General features: G+C 37.2%; 1 protein-coding gene across 12 annotated transcripts; it reads right to left on the reverse strand.

The window, feature by feature from the left end:
* Nucleotides 1-25: 25 nt before the first annotated feature.
* On the reverse strand, nucleotides 26-22,435 carry LOC108511254 (uncharacterized). 12 transcript variants are annotated; one of them, XM_088711454.2, is made up of 5 exons: nucleotides 22,052-22,435; nucleotides 20,907-20,997; nucleotides 20,619-20,656; nucleotides 2,805-2,872; nucleotides 26-2,305 (listed from the first exon to the last, which is right to left on the reverse strand). In XM_088711454.2, the coding sequence occupies exons 2-5, from the start codon at nucleotides 20,951-20,953 to the stop codon at nucleotides 2,108-2,110; spliced, it is 351 nt and encodes a 116-aa protein (XP_088567580.1). In that variant the 5' UTR covers nucleotides 20,954-20,997; nucleotides 22,052-22,435; the 3' UTR covers nucleotides 26-2,107. The 12 variants fall into 12 exon arrangements, 4 of the variants coding, with proteins under 4 accessions (XP_088567580.1, XP_088567579.1, XP_088567577.1 ...); XM_088711453.2 differs by having other exon boundaries at nucleotides 20,907-21,001; XM_088711451.2 differs by lacking the exon at nucleotides 20,907-20,997 and having other exon boundaries at nucleotides 26-2,289.
* Nucleotides 22,436-23,672: the final 1,237 nt, after the last annotated feature.

A 23,672-nucleotide genomic window follows, 5' to 3' on the forward strand; every position in this document is an offset into this window, starting at 1 on the left:
ATTGAATATACACCGATCAACATGACTTATATATCCAATTTATTTCCTCTCCTATTATATTTTCCATTACACAAACTTTTAGGAATACTTTCATCTTTCTCAACTACACCTGCAGTTGCTTGAATTGCAGGTTCCAAGAAGATGGCAGGTCAGCTAATTTATCTTTCTCAACTTACATCCCAAGATTAAAGAATGATTGAAAATTTAGAAATCATAATTAGGTGTTGATATGCTTGTACTTTTTTGGAAAATATGAAGCAGGATTAACATCTCGAGTTAGAGTAAAATGGATCATACAAAACTCTATGTATGCTTTGTTGCATACGCGGATGGGAAAATAATACTTGCATACATGGACCCACCGTGAGAACCAAGACTTGCTGCTTTAAGAAATAAGGTCATATGATAGGAGTACTGCAGCTAGTTCATTTGTCAGGACCCTGTGCATGGACTAGTGTAGTTTGCGTATTATAATAATGAGAAGAACAACAACATCAACAACCACCCATGTAAGAGTAACTACAGTAATTTACAAGAGTTTCCTGCAGTAGTATTCACGTTACTTTATCGCATGGCACGGTTTACATAGCATGGTAAAAAGAGCAGCATGCTACGGTACCTCAAAAGGAATCACTCGAAAAGGTCCCTCGAATTTTCGGCCAAAAAGGTCCCTCGGAACTGTTTTGCTCCGTTCTTTTGCTTCATGGTATAGCAAGTTCAATGCCATTTCAAAAGGAGCGAGAAGGCAACAAACAACACTTCAGCTATTTTTGAATAATGCAAATTTAAAAGGACCAAAGAAAATACATCACAGTGATTTTTTGAATTATATTTTTTTAGCTGCTAAAGCATTTTTTTTTAGTTTCTATAATAACTATTTGACACTCGCCACCCTGCTCTCTCTCTCTCTCTCTCTCTCTCTCTCTCTCTCTCTGCTTTTTTTAAAAAATATAAATAAAGGTCGTGATTAATTAAAAAAACAGCCATTATCATTTTTTTTAAAAAAATATAGGCATTTTAATAGTTTCAACACTGGATTCAATTCTTCTCAGCAAAGCTTTAAATATGTTTTATACCCTTATAACAGACCTCCAATAAAATTGTTATCGACCATTATAATGGTTATAACAATCATTATTCACCTAAAAAAAATATCACTTTAAATTTTTACATTCCATAATCAATGTTACAGTGGTGCCTAATAGAAAATAACAGATAAAGATAAGTTTTATCCTTCCATTCGCTCAAAGATTGTTATTATTTTCTTGAACATACAATCACTTCCGGCGGTAATATGATATAGAAATTTGAATTTTTAAAAAAATGCTTTTTATCTTTAGCGAGGCATGCATGAAAATAATAGCCATTATTTATATCATAATGGATCCTTATAATAGCCAGTAATGCGCCGTTGTGGCCATTACTAATGGCTATTGTGATAATGCAATAATGGAAAATGATGGACTAAAACTGGAAATTAATAGCATCAGCTTTGCATTAAAGCTGTTATAATATTAGGATATGGTAAATCTTCATGCATTGAGCTGTGATAATTGTTACACAGCCAATAATACAACATGGTGATTATATTATATACTTTGTATGAAATAAGCACATGCAGAGCACGTATCATCTGGTCGAATTGAACTGTTAATGAGCATCGGCTGAGACATCACCTCGAGAAACTTGAGCTAATGTGCTAGATAGGATGATGGATGCAAATAAAACCTGTTGTGCAGAAGCGAATCTTTCGCCAAGCACAAATCTCAAATTCTGCTCTGCACGCTTCGCACGGATCATCCTAAAGTGTTTTTTGCTTCTTGTAATGAAAAACTGTCAATACGTTTAGTACTTCAGCATCACCGGTTGCTCAGCGTGTTTGAAAGATGTTCTCCATCGTTACAATCGGAAAAAGAAAGAGTTTTGTTTGTTATCTAGCGATGTTCATCCTCCAACCAAACCAGGTCATAACAGATGTGCCACCGCTGATTACCTGAGTGACAAAGGATCCAACCGCCCTGGCTTGGCAGTTCTTATTTTTATCAGCAATCTCATTCATGACTTCTGACCCGGCCTCAAGTTCGTCGGATTTCTCGTCTAGATTCCCTCAAAAAGCGGCTTCCTCAGTTTCTTTCTGAAGTTCACTACTGGATGAGCCGTTGTTTGAAGGTTTGATGTCTGATTGGCTGCTCAACCTTTCTAGAAGCACCGCTTCTTTTCCGAGCAGCTCGCTGTCTTTTCCTCCTACCACGTAGGGTTGCTTGAATTCCTGTGGTCTTTTATGTGCCCCTGTGCATGGTAAATGCTGTGTCTAGGTTGAGGTAAATTTATTATCTATTGACTTACAGGAAAACAATGAGATGAGATTAAATATGGTTCATAAAAATAGTAAAGGGAAAGAATGCACATAAAAAAAAAAATCATTTAAAAAATTAAAAGCGTACATAAGTGCTAATAATGTTAAGGATACTAAGAGTACTATCAAATAATTTTCTACAATTATGCGATACTTCAGATATACAGAACAAATTTTTTTTAAAAAGGAGAAAAAACAGCTTCTATTTCATTAAAAGCATCCAAAAAATCTTTTAAGATTGATATCAAACAGAATAGAATATATATCGACTTCGAACAGAATGACAGATTCTTGCTCTAAACTGTAGGTTCAAACCATAGCATAGGTAAAAGGTTCAATATATATATATATATATATATATATATATATATTTATTTATTTATTTATTTATATATATATATAATATACTGTTTAGATTTCATCATAAAGATTATTTTGAATTCTTTACCTGGTATTTCATTCTTTTAATCTGAAGAAAGGATAGAAACAAGATTGCACGTAACTGTTCCAACAACACTGCATGCAAGAAAATTTTAATCAGATACATAGGAGGTTATTGTTGTTCTTGGTAACTTAGCATTCAGGATTACCAATTGAACCTGCACAATACAGTGGAAACAATTGGAGCAGCTTAAACCAAGTTCTACAAACATCTACAACAAAATAATGGTTCCCTCCGAAACTACTTTTCGATGATGAGAAGACCCTGTCAAAACTAACTGTGAAGACCCAAAGAGTTAGAGATGCAACAAAGAATCACATAAACAAGTTATCACACAACGCCTGGCACCATTACCAAACTTGCTCCCAATCTGATCTAGTTGGGCAGAACTGGTGCAACAAACAAAGGTTGATGTAATTCACAGTGTCAGGCCATCATTGTTGAGGCGGGAACCAAAATGATAGCAGGGACACAATGTAGCTTTTTTTGGTGCAAAACTTTTGGCAGGTTACAAGGTGTGGTCCAAGCAAGGGCTGCAATTATTAATAAGTATCATCATCTAAAATTATCTGTGTGCAAAAATTGACAGTGGCTTGAAACCACCGAAAGGAGTGTATCATTGGTCAAAAGAAATATGAGAAATAGGCCCAAATTAAGTTTATCCAGGCTAGCACATCAGCATCGGCAAGATGGTAAAATAACCAACCCAGCCTTACCTTACAACTACACACTAAAGAATTGATCACATGAAAAGTGCATCAATGAGAATAAACTTTGCAGTAGTCTCATAAGATGACAGCATATGATCATCAAAATGACTACATACAACATCAAATCCTAGGTGTGATTCCACAGAAAGCAGTCCAAAGAGAGGAAGGATAATATCAGACTCGCTCCATGGCCTAAGAATCACATCTAGGGTTCGGAGGCCTTAAAGCTCCCATACGGAATCACACCACAAGAGCAAAGAAAACCAAAAACTCCCATCTTTCATTCATAATCTGCGTAAAGTATGATTACATCAAACCTTAAGCGTCCAGTTTTAGAACAAAACAGAAACCCTGATTCGAGACTTCTAAAATTCCAAAACTGCCCCTAATAAGGTATAGTTATTGCTCACCATGAACAATCAAAATCTGATATCTTTTAATCTCAGCCTTTGACTTTAAAAGGCCTACTAAAAACTAAAAATAATAGAAAATAAATAAAAAAAGAAAATCGATAACCATAATGAAATCTAAGAAAAATCCACACTTCAATGCACCATGATATGTTCTCGATCTCCATCATTCAGTTCTGTTGCTGGAATCTGATCTCGAGTTCTTTTAGGTCAAAGTTGGATACCAATTATTGAATGTTGTGCCATATTGTGAGCATGGTATGCTGAACCGGCCGGTTCAACACGTACCGTATCGGTACTGAAGCCAACCGGTGCGGTTCAGCAGTTGAAAACAGTTTCCGCTGCGTACCGGTGCGAATCGGACCAGTTCGCACCGGTACATGCAGGGCAGCGCGCCTGCGTGTGCAAGGAAGAAGGAAGAAAGAAGAGGAAGAAAGAAGAGGAAGAAGAGAAAGAAAGAGGAGAAGAAGACTTACCGGTACCGGGCCTCATCAGGGTGATCCTCGTCGGGGTGCTCACCCTTCCTTGCTCACGAGAAAAGGGGGGAAAGAGAGGAGGAGAGAGGAGAAGAATCGGGAAGAAGGAAGAAGAGAAGGAAAAGAAAAGAAAAGAAAAGATAAAGAAAAACATGCAGCCGCGCACATCTTGCACATAGCCTCGCTCGTAGAAATGCGAGGAAATGTGTGGGAAATGCGGAGAATTTTTTTCTGTAGGGCAGCGCGCCCGCGCGGCAGACCGGGTTGGTACTGGTATGATACGGCCCGAACTGGGTATGCTAACCGATACTGGTTCAGCGTACCTTGATTGTGAGTAGATTTTAAACTGCTTTTCACATGTAATCTGTTTGTTCTTGGTAGAATTAATTTTTGACCTGCTTTGAATCAGCCCAAGTTTCATTAGTTTTCATATTAGCTTTGACCATCACAATGTTGCGTTGCACGAAGAAACCATTATCAACATTTATTTCTTTTAAGCAGACAATTTCTCCAAGGTTTGATGGAACCTGTAGGTCTTGTTCATTAAATTTATGAGAATCATAATAGGCAAGTTTTCCGACTTTTTTAACATCCGACGGAAATTCAGCATCAAAATAGCCTTCTTTTGAAGGATCAGAAATAGATGTCACCTTTTCTTCTAACATTATAGCAGAATCTTTTATTTCATTAAGCTCTTCCTTAAAATGAGAATCTCAAAAAGTTTTTTCCATGACTATCTTTTCTTCCACTATATCTTTACGACCTTGTACATTATAAAATTATTTAGGTAACTCCTTTATCTCTTCTTTCAGTTCCATTGCCACACAAATGGACTTGATCCTATCTTTGCTGAATTGTTGCCCTATATCCCAGTATGATCTTAAGGTACTTTATTATGGCTTTCAACTGAAATAAGCTTCACTATTCTTGCATCTGCACGTCTGCCAGTTCTCTGAGAAAAGAGGTGCTCGACTTCTTTGTCTACATTTCTTTTCTACAAGTCTTCCACCACAAAACAAAGATCTTTCACCAACTTGATTTTTGAAAATCGAGAAGTTTCTTCCATTTTTCCAAATTCTTCTCTTGGAGTCTTTTTGAAAATAGGTTGGTCATATCCATTCTGATGTTGATAATAGGAGATACCTTAAACAATTTCGTCATCCCTTCCCAATTGATAATACGAGCTTGGCCTCAACAAATAATCCTATCCTCTATGCCTCTCCACCATATGCAGACTGCACCTTTTAGTTTTGAATTAGTAAAATAGACTTGCATCTGGTCATACATAATGTACCAATCAAAACAATCTTCTAAATCTGTGATCCAATTCAAAAACTCATCTAGTTCAGGATAGTGAAATTTTCATTACGGACATGTTCATAAGTAGATATGATCCATAAATTGGATCGGCTGCTATGACAGAACATGGTGGCTTACCAGAAGCTCTGATACCAAACCGATGTAGGATAGTCTAAATGGTATAGGTCTATAGGGTATAGGGAAGCAAAGACTTAAACCTATTATGTTGTTGGAAATTCCAGCTTAGTAGTAACTTTAGGGTTTTAAATAAAACAAAGCAATCAACTGTGTTTTTTACTAGAAAGAGGGGTCTGTTGTTGGATTATAAGAATAGATTCGAGGATAAATAATAAAGATGGTAACAACAGATTTGATTCTACAGTTTCCAGATCTGAGAATCTACAAGTGTTAGGGACAGCAAGGTTAGAGTTTGTAGGCATAAATCATCGGTTGTAATGAAAATATGATAGGCTCGCTGCAATACCAAAACAACGTCTGGAATGACAATAGCTATGATCTACCAGAACAAGGTCTACTATGACGACAACCATGATCTGACCCTGATAGGTGGTTGTTTGCCTTCGACAAATGGCTAGCAATGACACAAAAGGAACAACTTTCTATGTTGTTAGTTTTGCAGGTTGTGAGGGTCTAGTATGGTTCTGTTGCAGATTAGTTCACATCGACAACAAAACAACTAGGCCATAGAAAACAAAAGGAAGCAAAGCTGAAGGCAGAAGAAAGCAGTAAAATAAGAAGGATAATACCGAATTTGTTGTCAAATACCTCTACTATGGAATCACATCACAAGAGTCACGAAAACCAAAAGCTACATAATTTTATTTACAATACATGAAGTCTGATTACATGAAACCCTAATAGTCCCATTTTCTAACAAAATAGAAATCCTAATGACTCTTTTAACATCTTAGAACTATCCCTAATAACGCATGATCATTGTTCATTATTCCTATAGTATGAAGAATGCCATGAACAGTACCGCTACTGTAAATAGGTCCATATCAAGTTAATAATTAAAATTTAGGATAAATTATAGAGAAACCCCTTCAACTTTTTGCGATTTGCACTTACACCCCAAAAGTTCTAATTTTTCAATTAGAACCCAAAAGTTACGAATTGGTTACAATGTGCCCCAGCCGTCCACCAAAGTTAATGGGGAGTGAGAAATTACTAGTTTGCCCTCTTTTTTTTTAAAAAAAATAATTTTAGGAGAAAAACTATCTGACAGCCCTCTAATCCCTAATCCATACCTACCACCTTTTCTTCCTCCATTCCGGCAAGGTATTGGAGCTATCCCTCGCCTTTTTCCCTCATTCCAACAGGGCATCTGACACACAACCATGTCAGCCCTCCTCCATCTCCATTCGCTCTCAGCCTGGCTAAGCCCCCACCCCTTAATTGCTACACTCCTTCCATCTACATGATCGAGGTAGAAGTCGTGCCCCGCTGGCGCGCCGACATGCTCAAGTCGGAGGCTATCTCCCGAACCCTCAAATAGGTAAGAGGATTCTAGGGTTTTATTTGAATATTGCTAAGTGTGTTGTTTAGTTGGTTTGAATATGTGATGCTATAAAAAATTTGAGCCATGTGTTCAAAGTTATTGTTTATTCTTGTTCAAAGAGAGACAGAAAAGTCCTATCTTCATTGTGCTCTTCTAACAAAGAAGAACTTGCAGGGACCACAGTCCTTGCAAAAGAATATTACCTCCGTCCTCTAGAATATCAGAGATCCATGAGGTGGGATTATCCCTCAAAAGATGCATAATCTAGATCCTATCTTTCTAAGACTCCTCAATCAATGTAGTGCGAGTTTAAGTAACATCAAACTACAGTACTGTAGGGTATTAAAAACATGCACAATAAGTTATCTTCTGGTTGGTTCAAAGAAAAAGTGAATTATAGTAGAAGACTTCAGAGAATAATTTTGGTAGACCCATTTTTGACTTCTAATCCAAGTGAACCCTCCTCTCACCAAGGTCGTCTTTCCCTCTGATTTCTCCTCGATTACAACATCTGCTTCCCCTAGGTTCCTCTCACCTTTCATTGCTTGCTCTCGCAACCTTCTCTTCATTCAACCCCTCTACCACGGTAACCATATTCTTCCATGAGCACCCACTGCTCCACTAAATCCTCCATCACTACACTCTTCGCTTATGACCTCCTCCCACTGCCACCCATTGCCATTCCCTCATCCTCCTCTGCCACTCCCCTTCTTTTCTCGCCTAGCTACAATGGAGGTTGGGAAAATAGGAATACGTGGCAGAACTGGGGGAAGAGGAAAGGAGAAGAGGCACAAGGAGGGAGATGATTTTCTTTTATATTTGGCTTCAAATCTGATGGATATAATGTCTCACATGATCAACTTATAGTAAAAAATTGAGGATATTCCTTTTAGAGAAGTTTGCATGTGTGAGAGAGATAGAGAGCATTGTGAAGTATCTTGAAATTTTCAGATTCATATGTATGCATATAAACTGACATTGGCGTATGCAACTATACTTCATGAGAGGTACAACAGGTGATGCTAAATGAATCAACAACGTCTCTCTTTAGTTCGATTGCCTTTTTTTTTAAAGGACTTTTATACTTCTATTTTCTTTTGTGCTCGATTGATTTGTGTACCTACAGACACCACCACAAACTTTTTAGGAGGCATGCGACTTATGTGACCTTTTGCATATACATCTATTGATTGCTGACCTAAGATGGCTTACAAAATTTTGGTCTCATGTATTGCAAGACAAGGTTGAATATTTGTTTCTTGTGGAGAGTATAGCGGGACTAGTCACATATATAGCTGGTACAATTTCTCCATTTCGATCTCTTGACTAACTTTTTAAAGAATTCTCATCAATGTATTTAATTTCTCTTATTTTTAATGTATTTTGTTAGAATTTACAGTTTTTTTTCATTTCCTTATTTTAATGTAGTCAGAAAAATTCAACTAATAGATAATAGGGCAGGCTGTACTAGCTGCTCGGAGGCACAACAACTCTTCTTCCTTCCCAATTGTTTTCTTTTCTCCTAATTGTTTTCTTAATTCTTAACTATAGTGCGGTGTCTTTTCATATAGTGGATTTTTTAATAACATGATTGTCATCTCCAATCTTTAATTTTTTGTTTCATTACAAGTATAGGTATGAATGTCAGCATTAGGCTCCTATAAGAATGTTATCTATGCTGAGCAAGATAAAAGAGATATAGGATACGGTTGTTTGTCTGCTAGTGTTTGAATACCTTTTATGTTAAAGTTATCGGAAACAGGGAGAGTTTAAATCTTTATATGATGACACCAAATCTATCGTGCAACAATTTCAAGGCTAAAACTGACACTATAGAGCCAACAAAAATAAGGAAAGAAAATCCTCCAAATCTGAACATATATGTTTTCATAACAAGTTGATTTATACATACACAGTAAATAAGTTGATTTGATGTGCAAATGTAGTAGAGAACAATAGAAATAACAACACATGCTCAAGATTCTGTAAGTGTTATTTTATGGGCTTTCTTGGGACATATTTTATGTTCTCTCAACTCTCAACTGTAATGTAAATAAAGGTTTAGAAATAGGCTGCTGACCAGGGATATTCCGGTTTCTAGGTCACATTGGGGGACATAGTAATGGAGATTGAGAACATGTCATGATGCATTGAAGGGCTGCAATGCAACATGGGATTTTTTCTAGATTTAATTATAGTTATCAATTTTTTCTTGTTTATTTCCAGTTATTTTTAGTTTTACTAGGTCTTTCAAAATCAAAGGCTGCATTAAAAGATCTTAGATTTTAGGGTAAATTATAGAGACACCAATTCAACTTTTCATGATTTGCACTTACACCCGGAAAGTTCTAATTTTTTTCAATTAGACCTTAAAAGTTACGAATTGGTTGCAAATTAAGAAATTTGAGCTCACTCAAAATTGTGGTAAGCATTTTTGAAAACCACAATGCGAACTCCAGATGGCTTATTCAGAAGTACATGGAGGATATCAAATCAATTTCAATTAGAGAGTTAAAGGATTTGTGGCATGGGTCAAGAGAGAAGTCAAAAGTACAAATTTCTAAGAAAAAGGCACTTGTAGCCATTCATGGGTCACATAGTGAGCAATTTGGGAAGCTCTGACAGTACTAGGACATCATCAAGAAGACAAACCCGGGTAGCACCATGCTTATGGGAACCTTACCTAGGGAAGTGGAGCAACCCATCTTCCAGAGGCTTTATGTTTGCTTTGATGCATGCAAGAAGGGGTTCCTAAATGGATGTCGACCCATTATAAGCTTGGATGGGTGCCACTTGAAGGGTGCCATGGCAGGGCAACTACTAGTAGCAGTTGGGAGAGATGGGAAGGATGGCATATTTCTCATTGCATGGGTAGTGATAGAGGCTGAGAACAATGATAGTTGGAGTTGGTTCATTACCAATCTTTTGGAAGATATAGGGCCAGTGGAGGAGAAAAGATAGAAATTCATATCAAACAGTGCCTTAGCCACCAAGCAGCATCAGCACCAATAGCATTAGCAGCTGCAGCACCACCAGCAGCATCAGTAGCTACAGCATTGGCAGCAGTTGCAGCACCAGCAGCATCGGTAACAGCTGCAACACTAGCAGCATCGGCAACCTCAAGAAGTCAGCACTCTCAAAAGCCTCTATGGAGGATTTGTCATTTTGATACCATTTTGATACCATTTTTTTCCGATACCATTTGATACAATTTTGTACAACTGAATGGCACACTTTGTGATACAATTTGATACTTTTGATACATCTTGCTTTTGTATTATAAAATATGATATCTTTTGGTCTATGGCAGAGCATCAACATTCAATTTCGTTTCACTTGTTTGTAACACTTTCAATTTTGTTTTAGTTGAATGCGACACTTTCAGCTTGGTTTGGTTTGCAGAATGTTTAAAACTTAAGTATCAGCTCAATCTCTGCCAATACTTAAGTATCATCTTATATTTCAGCAAATTGAATTGGTTTGTAGAATGTTTAGAACTTAAGTAGCTCAAGTCATTCCATAACCTCGTTCCATAAACTGAAATGCGATTCCATACCCTTAGAATTAGTTGTAGCGCCCTTATGTATCAGCTTGAGTATGAGCTGGTTAGTACCCTTAAATATCAGCTTTAGTGGCTGAAATGCCGATGGAAATGTTGGTCGGAGGTTTGGAAGGAGCTTTGGGCAAAGTTCATACTTGAAGCCATGGACAATTTTCAGGTTCCTTTCCTCCCTCCGCTCTCTCCTCTCTTCCTTAACCAAACTCAATCGGATTGGGAAGCCTTGGCTTAGAAAGACAAAGAGGAATGGAGGGAGTCACATGATCACCACATGATCTTCCGTTCCGACCAAAACACATCACTTCTTCTAATCCAACAAGGGTATTGTTGGTATTTCATGTCTAAACTTATCTCACATGACAATCATGTATTCATGGATCCTGATGGAGATGGATGGTTAGGGCATATTGCAACCAATTCGTAACTTTTAAGGTCTAATTGAAAAAAATTAGAACTTTCCGGGTGTAAGTGCAAATCATGAAAAGTTGAATTGGTGTCTCTGTAATTTACCCTAAAATCTAAGATCTTTTAATGCAGCCTTTGATTTTGAAAGACCTAGTAAAACTAAAAATAACTGGAAATAAACAAGAAAAAATTGATAACTATAATTAAATCTAGAAAAAATCCCATGTTGCATTGCAGCCCTTCAATGCACCATGACATGTTCTCAATCTCCATTACTATGTCCCCCAATGTGACCTAGAAACCGGAATATCCCTGGTCAGCAGCCTATTTCTAAACCTTTATTTACATTACAGTTGAGAGTTGAGAGAACATAAAATATGTCCCAAGAAAGCCCATAAAATAACACTTACAGAATCTTGAGCATGTGTTGTTATTTCTATTGTTCTCTACTACATTTGCACATCAAATCAACTTATTTACTATGTATATATAAATCAACTTGTTATGAAAACAGACATGTTCATATTTGGAGGATTTTCTTTCCTTGTTTTTGTTGGCTCTATAGTATCAGTTTTAGCCTTGAAATTGTTGCACGGTAGATTTGGTGCCATCATATAAAGATTTAAACTCTCCCTGTTTCCGATAACTTTAACATAAAAGGTATTCAAACACTAGCAGACAAACAACTGTATCCTATATCCCTTTTATCTTGCTCAGCATAGATAACATTCTTATAGGAGTCTGATGCTGACATTCATACCTCTCCTTGTAATGAAACAAAAAATTAAAGATTGGAGATGACATAATCATGTTATTAAAAAATCCACTATATGAAAAGCCACCGCACTATAGTTAAGAATTAAGAAAACAATTAGGAGAAAAGAAAACAATTGGAAAAGAAGAAGAATTGTTGTGCCTTCGAGCAGCTAGTACAGCCTGCCCTATTATCTATTAGTTGAATTTTTCTGATTACATTAAAATAAGGAAATGAAAAAAAAGGGTAAATTCTAACAAAATATAGAAAAAATAAGAGAAATTAAATACATTGATGAGAATTCTTTAAAAAGTTAGTCAGGAGACGGAAATGGAGAAATTGTACCACCTGTATATGTGACTAGTCCCACCATACTCTGCACAAGAAACAAATATTCAACCTTGGTCTTGCAATATAGGAGACCAAAATTTTGTAAGCAATCTTAGATCAGCAATCAATAGATGTATATGCAAAACGTCACATAAATCACATGCCCACTCAAAAGTTAGTAGTGGTGTTTGTAAGTACACAAATCAATCGAACACAAAAGAAAATAGAAGTATAAAAGTCTTTTTTTAAAAAAAAAAGCAATCGAACTAAAGAAAGATGTTGTTGATTCATTTAGCATCACCTGTTGTACCTCTCATGAAGTATAGTTGCATATGCCAATGTCAGTTTATATGCATACATATGAATCTGAAAATTTCAAGATACTTAACAATGCTCTCTATCTCTCACGCACACACAAACACGCAAACTTCTCTAAAAGGAATATCCTCAATTTTTGACTATAAGTTGATCATTTGAAACATTATAACCATCAGATTTGAAGCCAAATATAAAAGAAAATCATCTCCCTCCTTGTGCCTCTTCTCCTTTACCCTTCCCCCAGTTCTGCCTTGTACTCCTATTTTCCCAACCTCCATTGTAGCAAGGCGAGAAAAGAAGGGTAGTGGCAGAGGAGGATGAGGGAATGGCGAGGGGTGGCAATGGAAGGAGGTCATGAGCGAAGAGGGTGGTGATGGAGGATTTGGTGGAGCAGTGGGTGCTTATGGAAGAATATGGTTACCTTGGTAGAGGGGTTGAATGAAGAGAAGGTTGCAAGAGCAAGCAATGCAAGGTGAGAAGAACCTAGGGGAAGCAGATGTTGTAATCGAGGAGAAATCAAAGGGAAAGACAACCTTGGTCAGAGGAGGGTTCACTTGGATTAGAAGTCAAAAATGGGTCTGCCGGAATTATTCTTCGAAGTCTTCTGCTATAATTCACTTTTTCTTTGAACCAACCAGAAGATAACTTATTGTGCATGTTTTTAATACCCTACAGTACTGCACTTTGATGTTACTTAAACTCGCACCACATTGATTGAGGAGTCTTAGAAAGATAGGATCTAAATTATGCATCTTTTGAGGGATAATCCCACCTCATGGATCTCTGATATTCTAGAGGATGGAGGTAATATTCTGTTGCAAGGACTGTGGTTCCTGTAAGTTCTTCTTTGTTAGAAGAGTATAATGAAGATAGGACTTTTCTGTCTCCCTTTGAACAAGAATAAACAATAACTTTGAACACATGGCTCAAATTTTTTATAGCATCACATATTCAAACCAACTAAACAACACACTTAGCAATATTCAAATAAAACCCTAGAATCCTCTTACCTATTTGAGGGTTCGGGAGATAGCCTCCGACTTGAGCATATCGGCGCACCAGCGGGGCACGACTTCCACCTTGGTCACGTACATGGAAGGAGTGGAAGGAGGGTAGCAGTTAGGGGGTGGGGGCTTAGCCAGGCTAAGAGCGAATGAAAATGGAGGAGGGCTGAGACGGTTGTGTCAGATGCCCAACTGGAATGGAGGAGAAAGGCGAGAGATAGCTCCGATGCCTTACCGGAATGGAGGAAGAAAAGGTGGTAGGTATGGATTAGGGATTAGAGGGTTGTCAGACAGTTTTTCTCCTAAAATTAGATATTTTTTTAAAGGAGGGTAAACTAGTAATTTCTCACTCCCCGTTAACTCTAGTGGACGGCTGGGGCGCATTGTAACTAATTCATAACTTTTGGGGTCCTCGGGGTGTAAGTGCAAATCGCAAAAAGTTGAAGAGGTTTCTCTGTAATTTACCTTAAATTTTAATTGTTAGCTTGATATGGACCTATTTACAGTAGCAATACTATTCATGGCATTCTTCATGCTATAGTAATAATGAACAATGACTATGCATTATTAGGAGTAGTTCTGAGATGTTAAAAAAATCATTAGGATTTCTGTTTTGTTAGAAAATGGGACTATTAGGGTTTCATGTATTATAAATAAAAGAATATAGCTTTTGGTTTTTGTGATTCTTGTGATGTGATTCTATAGTAAAGATATTTGACAGCAAATCCGGTATTATCCTTCTTTTACTCCTTTCTTCTGCCTTCAGCTTTGCTTCTTTTTGTTTTTAACGGCCTAGTTGTTCTGTTGTCGCTGTGAACTAATCTGCAGCAGAACCATACTAGACCCTCACAACCTGCAAAACAAACAACACAGAAAGTTGTTCCTTTTGTGTCATTGCTAACCATTTGTCGAAGGCAAACAACCACCTATCAGGGGCAGATCATGGCTGTCGTCGTAGCATACCTTGTTTTGGTAAATCATGGCTGTTGTCATTCCAGACCTTGTTTTGGTATTGTAGCGAGCCTAACATATTTTCATTACAACTGATGATTTATGCTAGCAAATTCTAACCTTGCTGCCCCTAGCACTTGTAGATTCTCAGATCTGGAAACCTTAGAATCAAATCTGTTGTTACCATCTTTGTTATTTATCATGGAATCTATTCTTATAATCCAACAACAGACCCCTCTTTCTAGCAAAAAACACAGTTGATTGCTTTGTTTTATTTAAAACCCTAAAGTTACTACTAAGCTGGAATTTCCAACATAATAGGTTTAAGTCTTTGCTTCCCTATACCCTATAGACCTCTACCATTTAGACCGTCCTACATCGGTTTGGTATCAGAGCTTCTAGTAAGCCACCATGTTCTGTCATAGCAGCCGATCCAATTTATGGATCATTTCTAATTATCAATAATGCCCTTATGAACATGTCCCTAATGAAAATTTCACTATCCTGAACCAGATGAGTTTTTGAATTGGATCACAGATTTAGAAGATTGATTTCATTGGTATATTATGTATGACCAGATGCAAGTCCATTTTACTAATTCAAAACTAAAAGGTGTAGTCTGCATATGGTGGAGAGGCATAGCGGATAGGATTATTTGTTGAGGCCAAGCTCCTATTATCAATTGGGAAGGGATGACGAAATTGTTTAAGGTATCTCCTATTATCAACATCAGAATAGATATGACCAACCTATTTTCAAAAAGACTCCAAGAGAAGAATTTGGAAAAATGGAAGAAACTTCTCGATTTTCAAAAGTCAAGTTGGTGAAAGATCTTTGCTCTGTGGTGGAAGGCTTGTAGAAAAGCAATGTAGACAAAGAAGTCAAGCACCTCTTTTCCCAGAGAACTATCAGACATGTGCAGATGCAAGAATAGTGAAGCTAATTTCAGTTGAAAGCCATAATAAAGTGCCTTAAGATCATACCGGGATATAGGGCAACAATTCAGCAAAGATAGGATCAAGTTCATTTGTGTGGCAATGGAACTGAAAGAAGAGGTAAAGGAGTTACCTAAATAATTTTATAATGTACAAGGTCGTAAAGATATAGTGGAAGAAAAGATAGTCATGGAAAAAACTTCCCGAGATTCTCATTTTAAGGAAGAGCTTAATGAAATAAAAGATTCTGCTATAATATTAGAAGAAAATGTGACATCTATTTTCGATCCTTTAAAAGAAGGCTATTTGGATGCTAAATTTCCTTCGGTTGTTAAAGAAGTTGGAAAACTTGCTTTTTATGATTCTCATAAATTTAATAAACAATACCTACAAGTTCCATCAAACCTTGGAGAAATTGTCTGTTTAAAAGAAATACATGTTGATATTGGTTTCTTCGTGCAACGCAACATTGTGATGGGCAAAGCTAACATAAAAACTAATGAAACTTGGGTTGATTCAAAGCAGGTCAAGAATTAATTCTATCAAGAATAAACAGATCACACGGGTTATGCAGTTTAAAACCTACTCACAATCAAGATACACCGAATCGGTACCGGTCGGCATACCAATGGCGATCCGGACCGAGTCGGTGCCGGTTCGTACCGAACCAATACCGGCCCGGTCCGTCGCGCAGGCACGTTGCCCCACGGAAAAAAAATTTTCTACATTTTCTGCGCATTTCCTTGCGTTTCCACGGGCAAGGCTGCGCGCGGGACGCACGCGGCAGCATCTTTTTCTTTTTCTTTTCTTCTTTTCTTTTTCTTTTCCTTCTCTTCTTCCTTCTTCTTCCCGATTCTTCTCCTTCTCCTTTCTTCTCTCTCCTCCTCTCTTTCCCCCTTCTCCCACGAGCAAGAAAGGGCGAGCACCCCGACGAGGCCCGGTATCGGTAGGTCTTCTTCTTCTCCTCTTCCTCTTTCTTCCTCTTCTTTCTTCCTCTTTCTTCCTCTTCTTTCCTCTTCTTTCTCTTCCTTCTTCCCCACGCACACGGGCGTGCTGCCCCACGCGTATGGGTGCGAATCGGACCGGTTCGCACCGATACACAGGGAGAACCATTTTCCATGACTGAACCGTACCAATTAGCCTCGGTACCGATACGGTACGTGCTAAACCAGCCAGTACAGGCCGCTGTGAACTAATCTGCAGTAGAATCATACTAGGCTCTCACAACCTGCAGAACTAACAACACAGAAAGTTGTTTCTTTTGTGCCATTGCTAGCCATTTGTCGAAGGCAAACAACCATCAGGGTCAGATTATGGCTGTCGTCGTAGCAGACCTTGTTTTGATAGATCATGGCTGTTGTCATACCAGACCTTATTCTAGTATTGCAGCAAGCCTAACAACTTTCCGCTACGAACAATGATTTATGCCTGCAAACTCTAGCCTTGCTTCCCTTAACACTTGTAGTTTCTCAAATCTGTAATACTGTAGAATCAAATCTGTTGTTACCATTTTTGTTATTTATCTTCGAATCTATTCTTATAATCCAACAACAGACCCCTCTTTCTAGCAAAAAACACAGTTGATTGCCTTGTTTTATTTAAAACCCTAAAGGAGAAGGAGAAGGAGAAGGATGAGGAGGAGAAGGAGAAGGAGAAGGATGAGGAGGAGGAGAAGAAGGAGAAGCAAAAGCAGAAGAAGGAGGAGGGAGAAGGAGAAGAAGAATAGGAAGGAGAAGAAGAAGAAGAAGAAGAAGGAGAAGAAGATGGAGAGGAAGGAGAGGCAGAAGAAGAAGAAGCAAAAGAAGGAGGAGGAGGAGGAGGAAAAGAAGCAGTAGAAGAAAAAAAAGAAGGAGAAGCAGCAGAAGCAAAAGAAGGAGAAGAAGAAGAAGGAGAAGCAGTAGAAGCAAAAGAAGGAGAAGAAGAAGAAGGAGAAGAAGAAGAAGCAAAAGCAAACGGAGATGGAGAAGAAGGAGAAGAAGAAGAAATAGAAGCAGAAGCAGAGAAGGAGAAGGAGAAGGAGAAGGAGAAGAAGGAGAAGGAGAAGAAGAAGGAGAGAAGGAGAAGGAGAAGGAGGAGAAGAAGAAGAAGAAGAAGAAGGAGGAGGAGGAGAAGAAGGAGAAGAAGAAGGAGGAGGAGGAGGAGAAGAAGCAGGAGGAGGAAGAAGAGAGGAGGAGGAGGAGGAGAGGAGAAACATCACATAAACATTAAAAAGCATAAAGAAATATCAAATTATACTTAAGATCATTGAAAAAATTAAAAAAAATACCATTAATTCAAACTTAAAAAATATTAAAAAAAATGGTGTGCCGATTCAGAACCAGCACACCATTGCGTACTGTGTGTTCATACAGTACCGAACCGGCCACCGACCGGTATAGGTCCCAGTATCGATTTGGCGAACCTTGGGGTATAAGCATACAACAAACAGTTACAGAACGCCCTACTGATGCAATTTCTTTTTTGAGGAAAGAGGGTCAAGTTATCAAACTCCAAAAAGAAGCTGCTGCAGACTTTCATCATTGGCCCCCAAAAATCCAAAAGTACATAACATCTTCTTAGAGGACTATAGTGTAGGTGCCATGAACTTGTTGCACCGCTTGTCCTAAATTTATTGTGCTACAAAACATTATATAACTTTTTATAACCTTTGTTGCATTGCTACTCCAAGCAAATTGCAATATTATCTATAGCTAATGTGGACCTCAACAAAGAGTAGAAGAAAAAAGAAAATGTATTGTACAAGCTAAACTGAGGACTTATTATCTAATAATGGTTACATGGCCTCGGACAGCCATAGGAAAAGAAAAGACTTATGCAGACGAACAACATGTGGCAAAACAGGGGATACATCTATTACATCATGACATATGTATTGCAGAAATAAATTCGCTAATATGTGAAACCACAAAAACTTATGCAGATGAATAAGATGTGGTGATGTAGATATGGAGGTTCTTTTCTCTACACTAAAAAAAGGTGAAAACATCTAGATCTATTGGAAGACTGGAAGAATAACTGCATATAAGGAACACAAAATTCACAAAACAGAAAGTACAGTAGCTTACACCAGGATGTACCAGCATTCTGGTAGTAAGCCCATGGAATAGGCCTAGAAACATAGGGAAGGGCCCCTGGTTTGGGCATTCATGATAACTGTACACAACCAGTTTTCTCCCGAGATACATGTGCGAGATACCAATACTTTAAAAACCAACGTAAACCAGCTGAAAATTCCACACTATTTGCCCCAAGGATTATGGTCAAGAATCAAATCACTGAACAATCAATCTTAAATAAAAAGAAAGCAGGAAATACTGGTGATCAGGGAATTATATTATCATGAATCTTTACTTGATTTCCATTTATCATAAGTCTATATGATCAGTACAAAACAGAGTGAATATCCGAAGGAAGCCGATGCGATAATCTAAACCAAGCCTATGAGGTGATCTAAACCATCTGTCATTTATATAGAAGATGATTGGGTGGTCCAAATACGACAAGCTGGTTGATCAGAATATCCCAAAGGCCTGATAGGGCTTTTTAATAGGATAATGCCTTACTCTTTGATAATAACTGAGATAAAAAAAAAGAACAGAATGTATTAGGTAAGCTAAACAACAGAAAATAAAAAACCTTCTACATATAGATATCCAAGCAGAGGATTAGGGACCATTGAATTCATAGTATATGCAACAAACAACTACAAGGTGCAAGAAAGCAATAATCAATGAAAAAAAAGGACAAATCCAAAGAGAAGGTGAGTTTCATAGACATGAACAAAATTGTCTACCACTTCATATTTAAAGAATAAGCACATAAATCAGAGATAAGTGTAAACAATTATGAACATAAACAAATTGTCTCCCATTTCTTATTTATTACAAAATAAGCATAGACCAAAGAGTAAAGACTACACAAACAAATTAGGTTAGCATATGACATCCTAGATAATGTATACAAGAAAATAGATGCTATGTTATGAGAAATTTCCACTGTCTCATCTATCTTCTAGGTATAATTTGTACACAGATTGATGAAACTATAATAAAACAGTCACTTCTAAGAGGAGCAAAGTTATCATCTTATGTATTGGGAGACATCAGAAATGTAGATCATAACTTGAAGTTAACGTTTAATCCTATATTCGTCTATCCTGTGAAGGGCCTCTCCAACGATGAAAGCCTTTTCAGGCACTCCATAACATATTCTATCTATATAATAATAGCAGGCAAATAAATTTTTTTAAAAAATAATTAAACAAATTACGTTTCAGCACTAGCAAAATGAAAGATCGAAGTAGGTGCTGAATGTAAGTTATTGATCAATAGACTCTGCACAATGATTTGATCATAAGAGATAATACCAAGGATCGCCGAACCGGTACCAGGTGCCATACTGGTCGGCGCCCGGTACAGTTCAGTACCAGTTCGGACCGAACCGAACCAGTACGAACCGGTTGGCCCTAAATTTCTTTTTTATGTGGGAGTTCTCTCTCTTTTTGATATATTGGAGTCCACCATTGGCATCAGATACAACCATGCAATATTAATCTTGAAAACCTTCAAATGGTGAAACCTAAGTTATAATTTAAGAAGCTAGGCACATAGGATCTTATCAAATTTGGATAGTAAACTCTACTGATCACACACCCAGTAGAACTATTTCTATAAGAGATTCTGGTTTAATCCAGTTCAGAAAGTTTGCAAGAAATTAACTTCATAGAATATCTAATATTGAAGAGTTTGTGAAGATTCAGCCTTTCTTGGATTGTTTCAAACATAACAAAAAAAGTCACAGCAATCAAGCAGTTATCTAATAACAACAAAAGTTTTAAAAATTAAAAAAGAAAAATCTGAAAGCTCTTAACTGAAAGTTGAGATCAGCACGAAATTGAAATCTTAAAGAACTTCAGGTGGCAGAACTAGAGTTATAAATTAAAGAGCTAGACATGTAGGATCAAATCAAATGTGGAAAGTTACACCAATCACATAGCCACCAGTACATTTTCCATAAAAGATTCTTGGTTTGATTCATTGTGATAGTTTTCCAGGACTCAGGAAATATCTGAACCACAATCATGAAAAAAAAAGTTAGCAAGAATCTAGCTTAATCATCACAAAAAAAAAAGAACATTAAAGACTCACAAAAAGATGCAGCCTCTTTTGGATTGCTTTGAACATACCTAAAAATTCATGGCAATCGAACAGTTACTTAACAGACAGGATTTTTTTTTTAAAAAAAAAACACTTGAAACCATTCATTACAATGTAAAAATAAGCAACAAAAAAAAAAAAAAAGCAATCCTAGAGACCTTTACCCATCAGAACAAAAGTTGTACCCTTTATTCTTGATTTCATTTAGTATTGATAGTTCACCCGCATTCAAGATATAGATCAAACACAATAATGAAGAAGGATTAGCAAGAAACTTACTTCATCACAAAACTGAGTGAACAATCAAAAGTTGTGAATCCTTTCATGTATCGTTTCAAGCAGTGCCTGAAGAGTCACAGCAATCAAGCAGCTATCTAACAAAAAAAGGGAAAAATCTTAAAACCATTTACTGAAAGTAGAAATCAACATGAAAAGTGTAATATTGAAAACCTAAAGTTTAGAAATCAGACATCACATAATGCTCGTTTCATTAAAGCTTCTTGGTTTGATTCAGTTCGGATAGTTGAAAGCATTCAAGAAATATCTAAATCACAGTCATGAAAGAAAAAAAAAACAGAAGAATCCAACTTCAGCGAAAAAACTAAAGGAACATCAAAAAGTCCAAACACATTCAGCCTTCCTTGGATTGTTTCAAACATTACCTTAAAGTTCATGGTAATCAAGCAGTTACCTAACAAAAAGTGGAGAAAAAGAATTCTTGAAACCGTTCACTGTAGGACTTTACCAATCAGATACGAATATAGTAAGATTCCATTAAAGACTTTTGGGTTAATTCGCTTCCAATAGTCTCCCAGCATTCAAGGATCATCTAAATCACAATCATGCAAGAAAAAACTTAGCAAGAATTAACTTCTTCGCAACATTAAACCAATATCAAAAAATATCAAAAGATTCAGCCTTTCTTGGATCATTTCAAACATTATCTAAAAACTCAAAGCAATCAAGCAATTATCTTGGAAGCACCAACAAAAATTCCCAAAAGCGTTCATTAAACGTAGAAACCAGAGATCAGTTCAGATAGTTTACTGGCGTTCAAGAAACATTTGGCTCACAATCACGTAATAAAGGTAGTAAGAACGTAACTTCATCACAAACCTAAACAAACAAGATAAGCTTGAAAAAATTCGACCTTTCTTCAATCCTTTTAGGCATTACCTTAAAATAGCAGGCAATCAAGCAGTTACGATAGAAAGAGAAGGGGAAAAAAATAACTTGAAACCATTTTAGGTAGAAAACAGACACAAGAAAATAGGATTTATTCCATACAAGATTCTCGGTTCCATCTACTTCGGATAGTTTACCAGCATTCAAGAAACATTTAGATCACGCAAAAAAAAAAAAAACCAAGAACCTAACTTAATCGCAAACCTAAACTTAGATTGAGGGGTTTGAAAGCATTCAACCTTTCCTGGATCATTTCAAACGTCGAAGGAAACGTCAATCGGTCAGTTTCCTTGGGAAGGATCTCAAACTCGAAGGTGGCTTGATAGGCCGGAAGGAGCCGCCCAAGAAGGCCACGGGCTGTTGCTTCTTGAACCGATGGAGACACCCGCTCTAGTTCCTGGAACTCGAGAACGCGCGCAACATGTGAAGATTCGAGTGGAGAGGGATAAGCAATCCAAGAAACGGAACAGTGGAGGGAGAGGAAGGGAGAGAGGACCGAGGAGGAGGCCATGGAAAGAGGAGAAGGAAACCCTAATTTGGAGTCGAAGGAGAGGGACGTGGGAAGGTAGGTATAAGGGTAGGAGGGGAAGTGGCGGTCTCCGAGAGAAGGAAAGATGTAGAAGTCCGGCAAGAAGCCAGGAAGGCGCTTCCCTTTTTATAAGCATCTTTGAGGCCCTCTTAAGCAACGGTCTTCTTGATTTGTTTTTTCAAAAAAGAAAAACCTTTTTTTTTTGGGATTTTCTTCTGATATAAAATACGGTATTTGTGAATGATTAGATATATTGGAGAGGCGATGCCTAACTTCTCAACCAAACTTGTGACTCATGGGTTCGGAGCTCCATTATATTTGCCTCTCTTAGGTGAACTGCATTTAGAATGAAAAGATCTTGTTCATATTGCTGGTAAACCATATTTAGAAATTCTTTAACCAAAAAATATAATTAAAAAATATTATTTTTTTGCACATAAAAAAAAAAAAAAATCATCCATCACGCAGCACACTTCTCTCTCCACTTTGGCTTTTCAAACTGGACACCATACGGTGGGCTATTTTTTGAGGAAGAGTCCATTGTATAAGATGATAGCCTTTCACTTAGGCAATATGAAGCCATAGTCTGCCGGCCTATCTATATTTTGATCTACTTAATAATCTCCTTGTTGACTATCGAATTAGCTGCCCATGGTGCATCATGGATTCTACTCTCTAAATTTGTAAGTTAAGTTTTTTTTTGTTAACCAAACATTTATTTCTTGCTTAATGAAAATAGTTTACTAATTCTAACACATGCTTATTAAAATTTAAAGGGAACCACCTTTAGAGACCTATCAATCTAAATCATCTAACAAAGTTTGTTGCTGCACAAAAATCTATATTGCAAGATTTATTTTATGATAAATTAAAGTTTCTCCATTGACCTAGTGTGAGAAACGTGTATTTAGTCCCACATCGTTATTTATTGGGTAGATCTTGAGTACTTATATAGGATTAAGGAACCTAAAAAATACATTTTCGCTAGCTATTTTAGGTGAGATCTTGGGTTGTTAGAAATGGTATTAGGACCCCGCCCATAACCTATGTAGACTAGAGGATATTGCAGCACAGATCTATTGGCTTAGCCTGACGAGGGCGTCAAGGCCTAAACGAAAGGAATATGTGAGAATCCGTGCGAACGCGCGGTTAGTCTCACATCAGTTATTCACTAGATAGATCTTGGGCACTTATATAAGATCAAGAAATTCAAAAAATACCTTTCGAATAGTCATTTTGGATAAGGTCTTGAGTTGTGACACCTAGTAAGAAAATAAAAAAGGAAAAAAAAGAGTAAGCTCTATCTAATATTAACACAGGCATCACAGGTT

This window comes from Phoenix dactylifera, chromosome 15 (genome assembly GCF_051530095.1).
Source record: "Phoenix dactylifera cultivar Ajwa chromosome 15, Ajwa_hap1_PhDact_Kaust_v1.1, whole genome shotgun sequence".
Classification (NCBI taxonomy): Eukaryota; Viridiplantae; Streptophyta; class Magnoliopsida; order Arecales; family Arecaceae; genus Phoenix; species Phoenix dactylifera.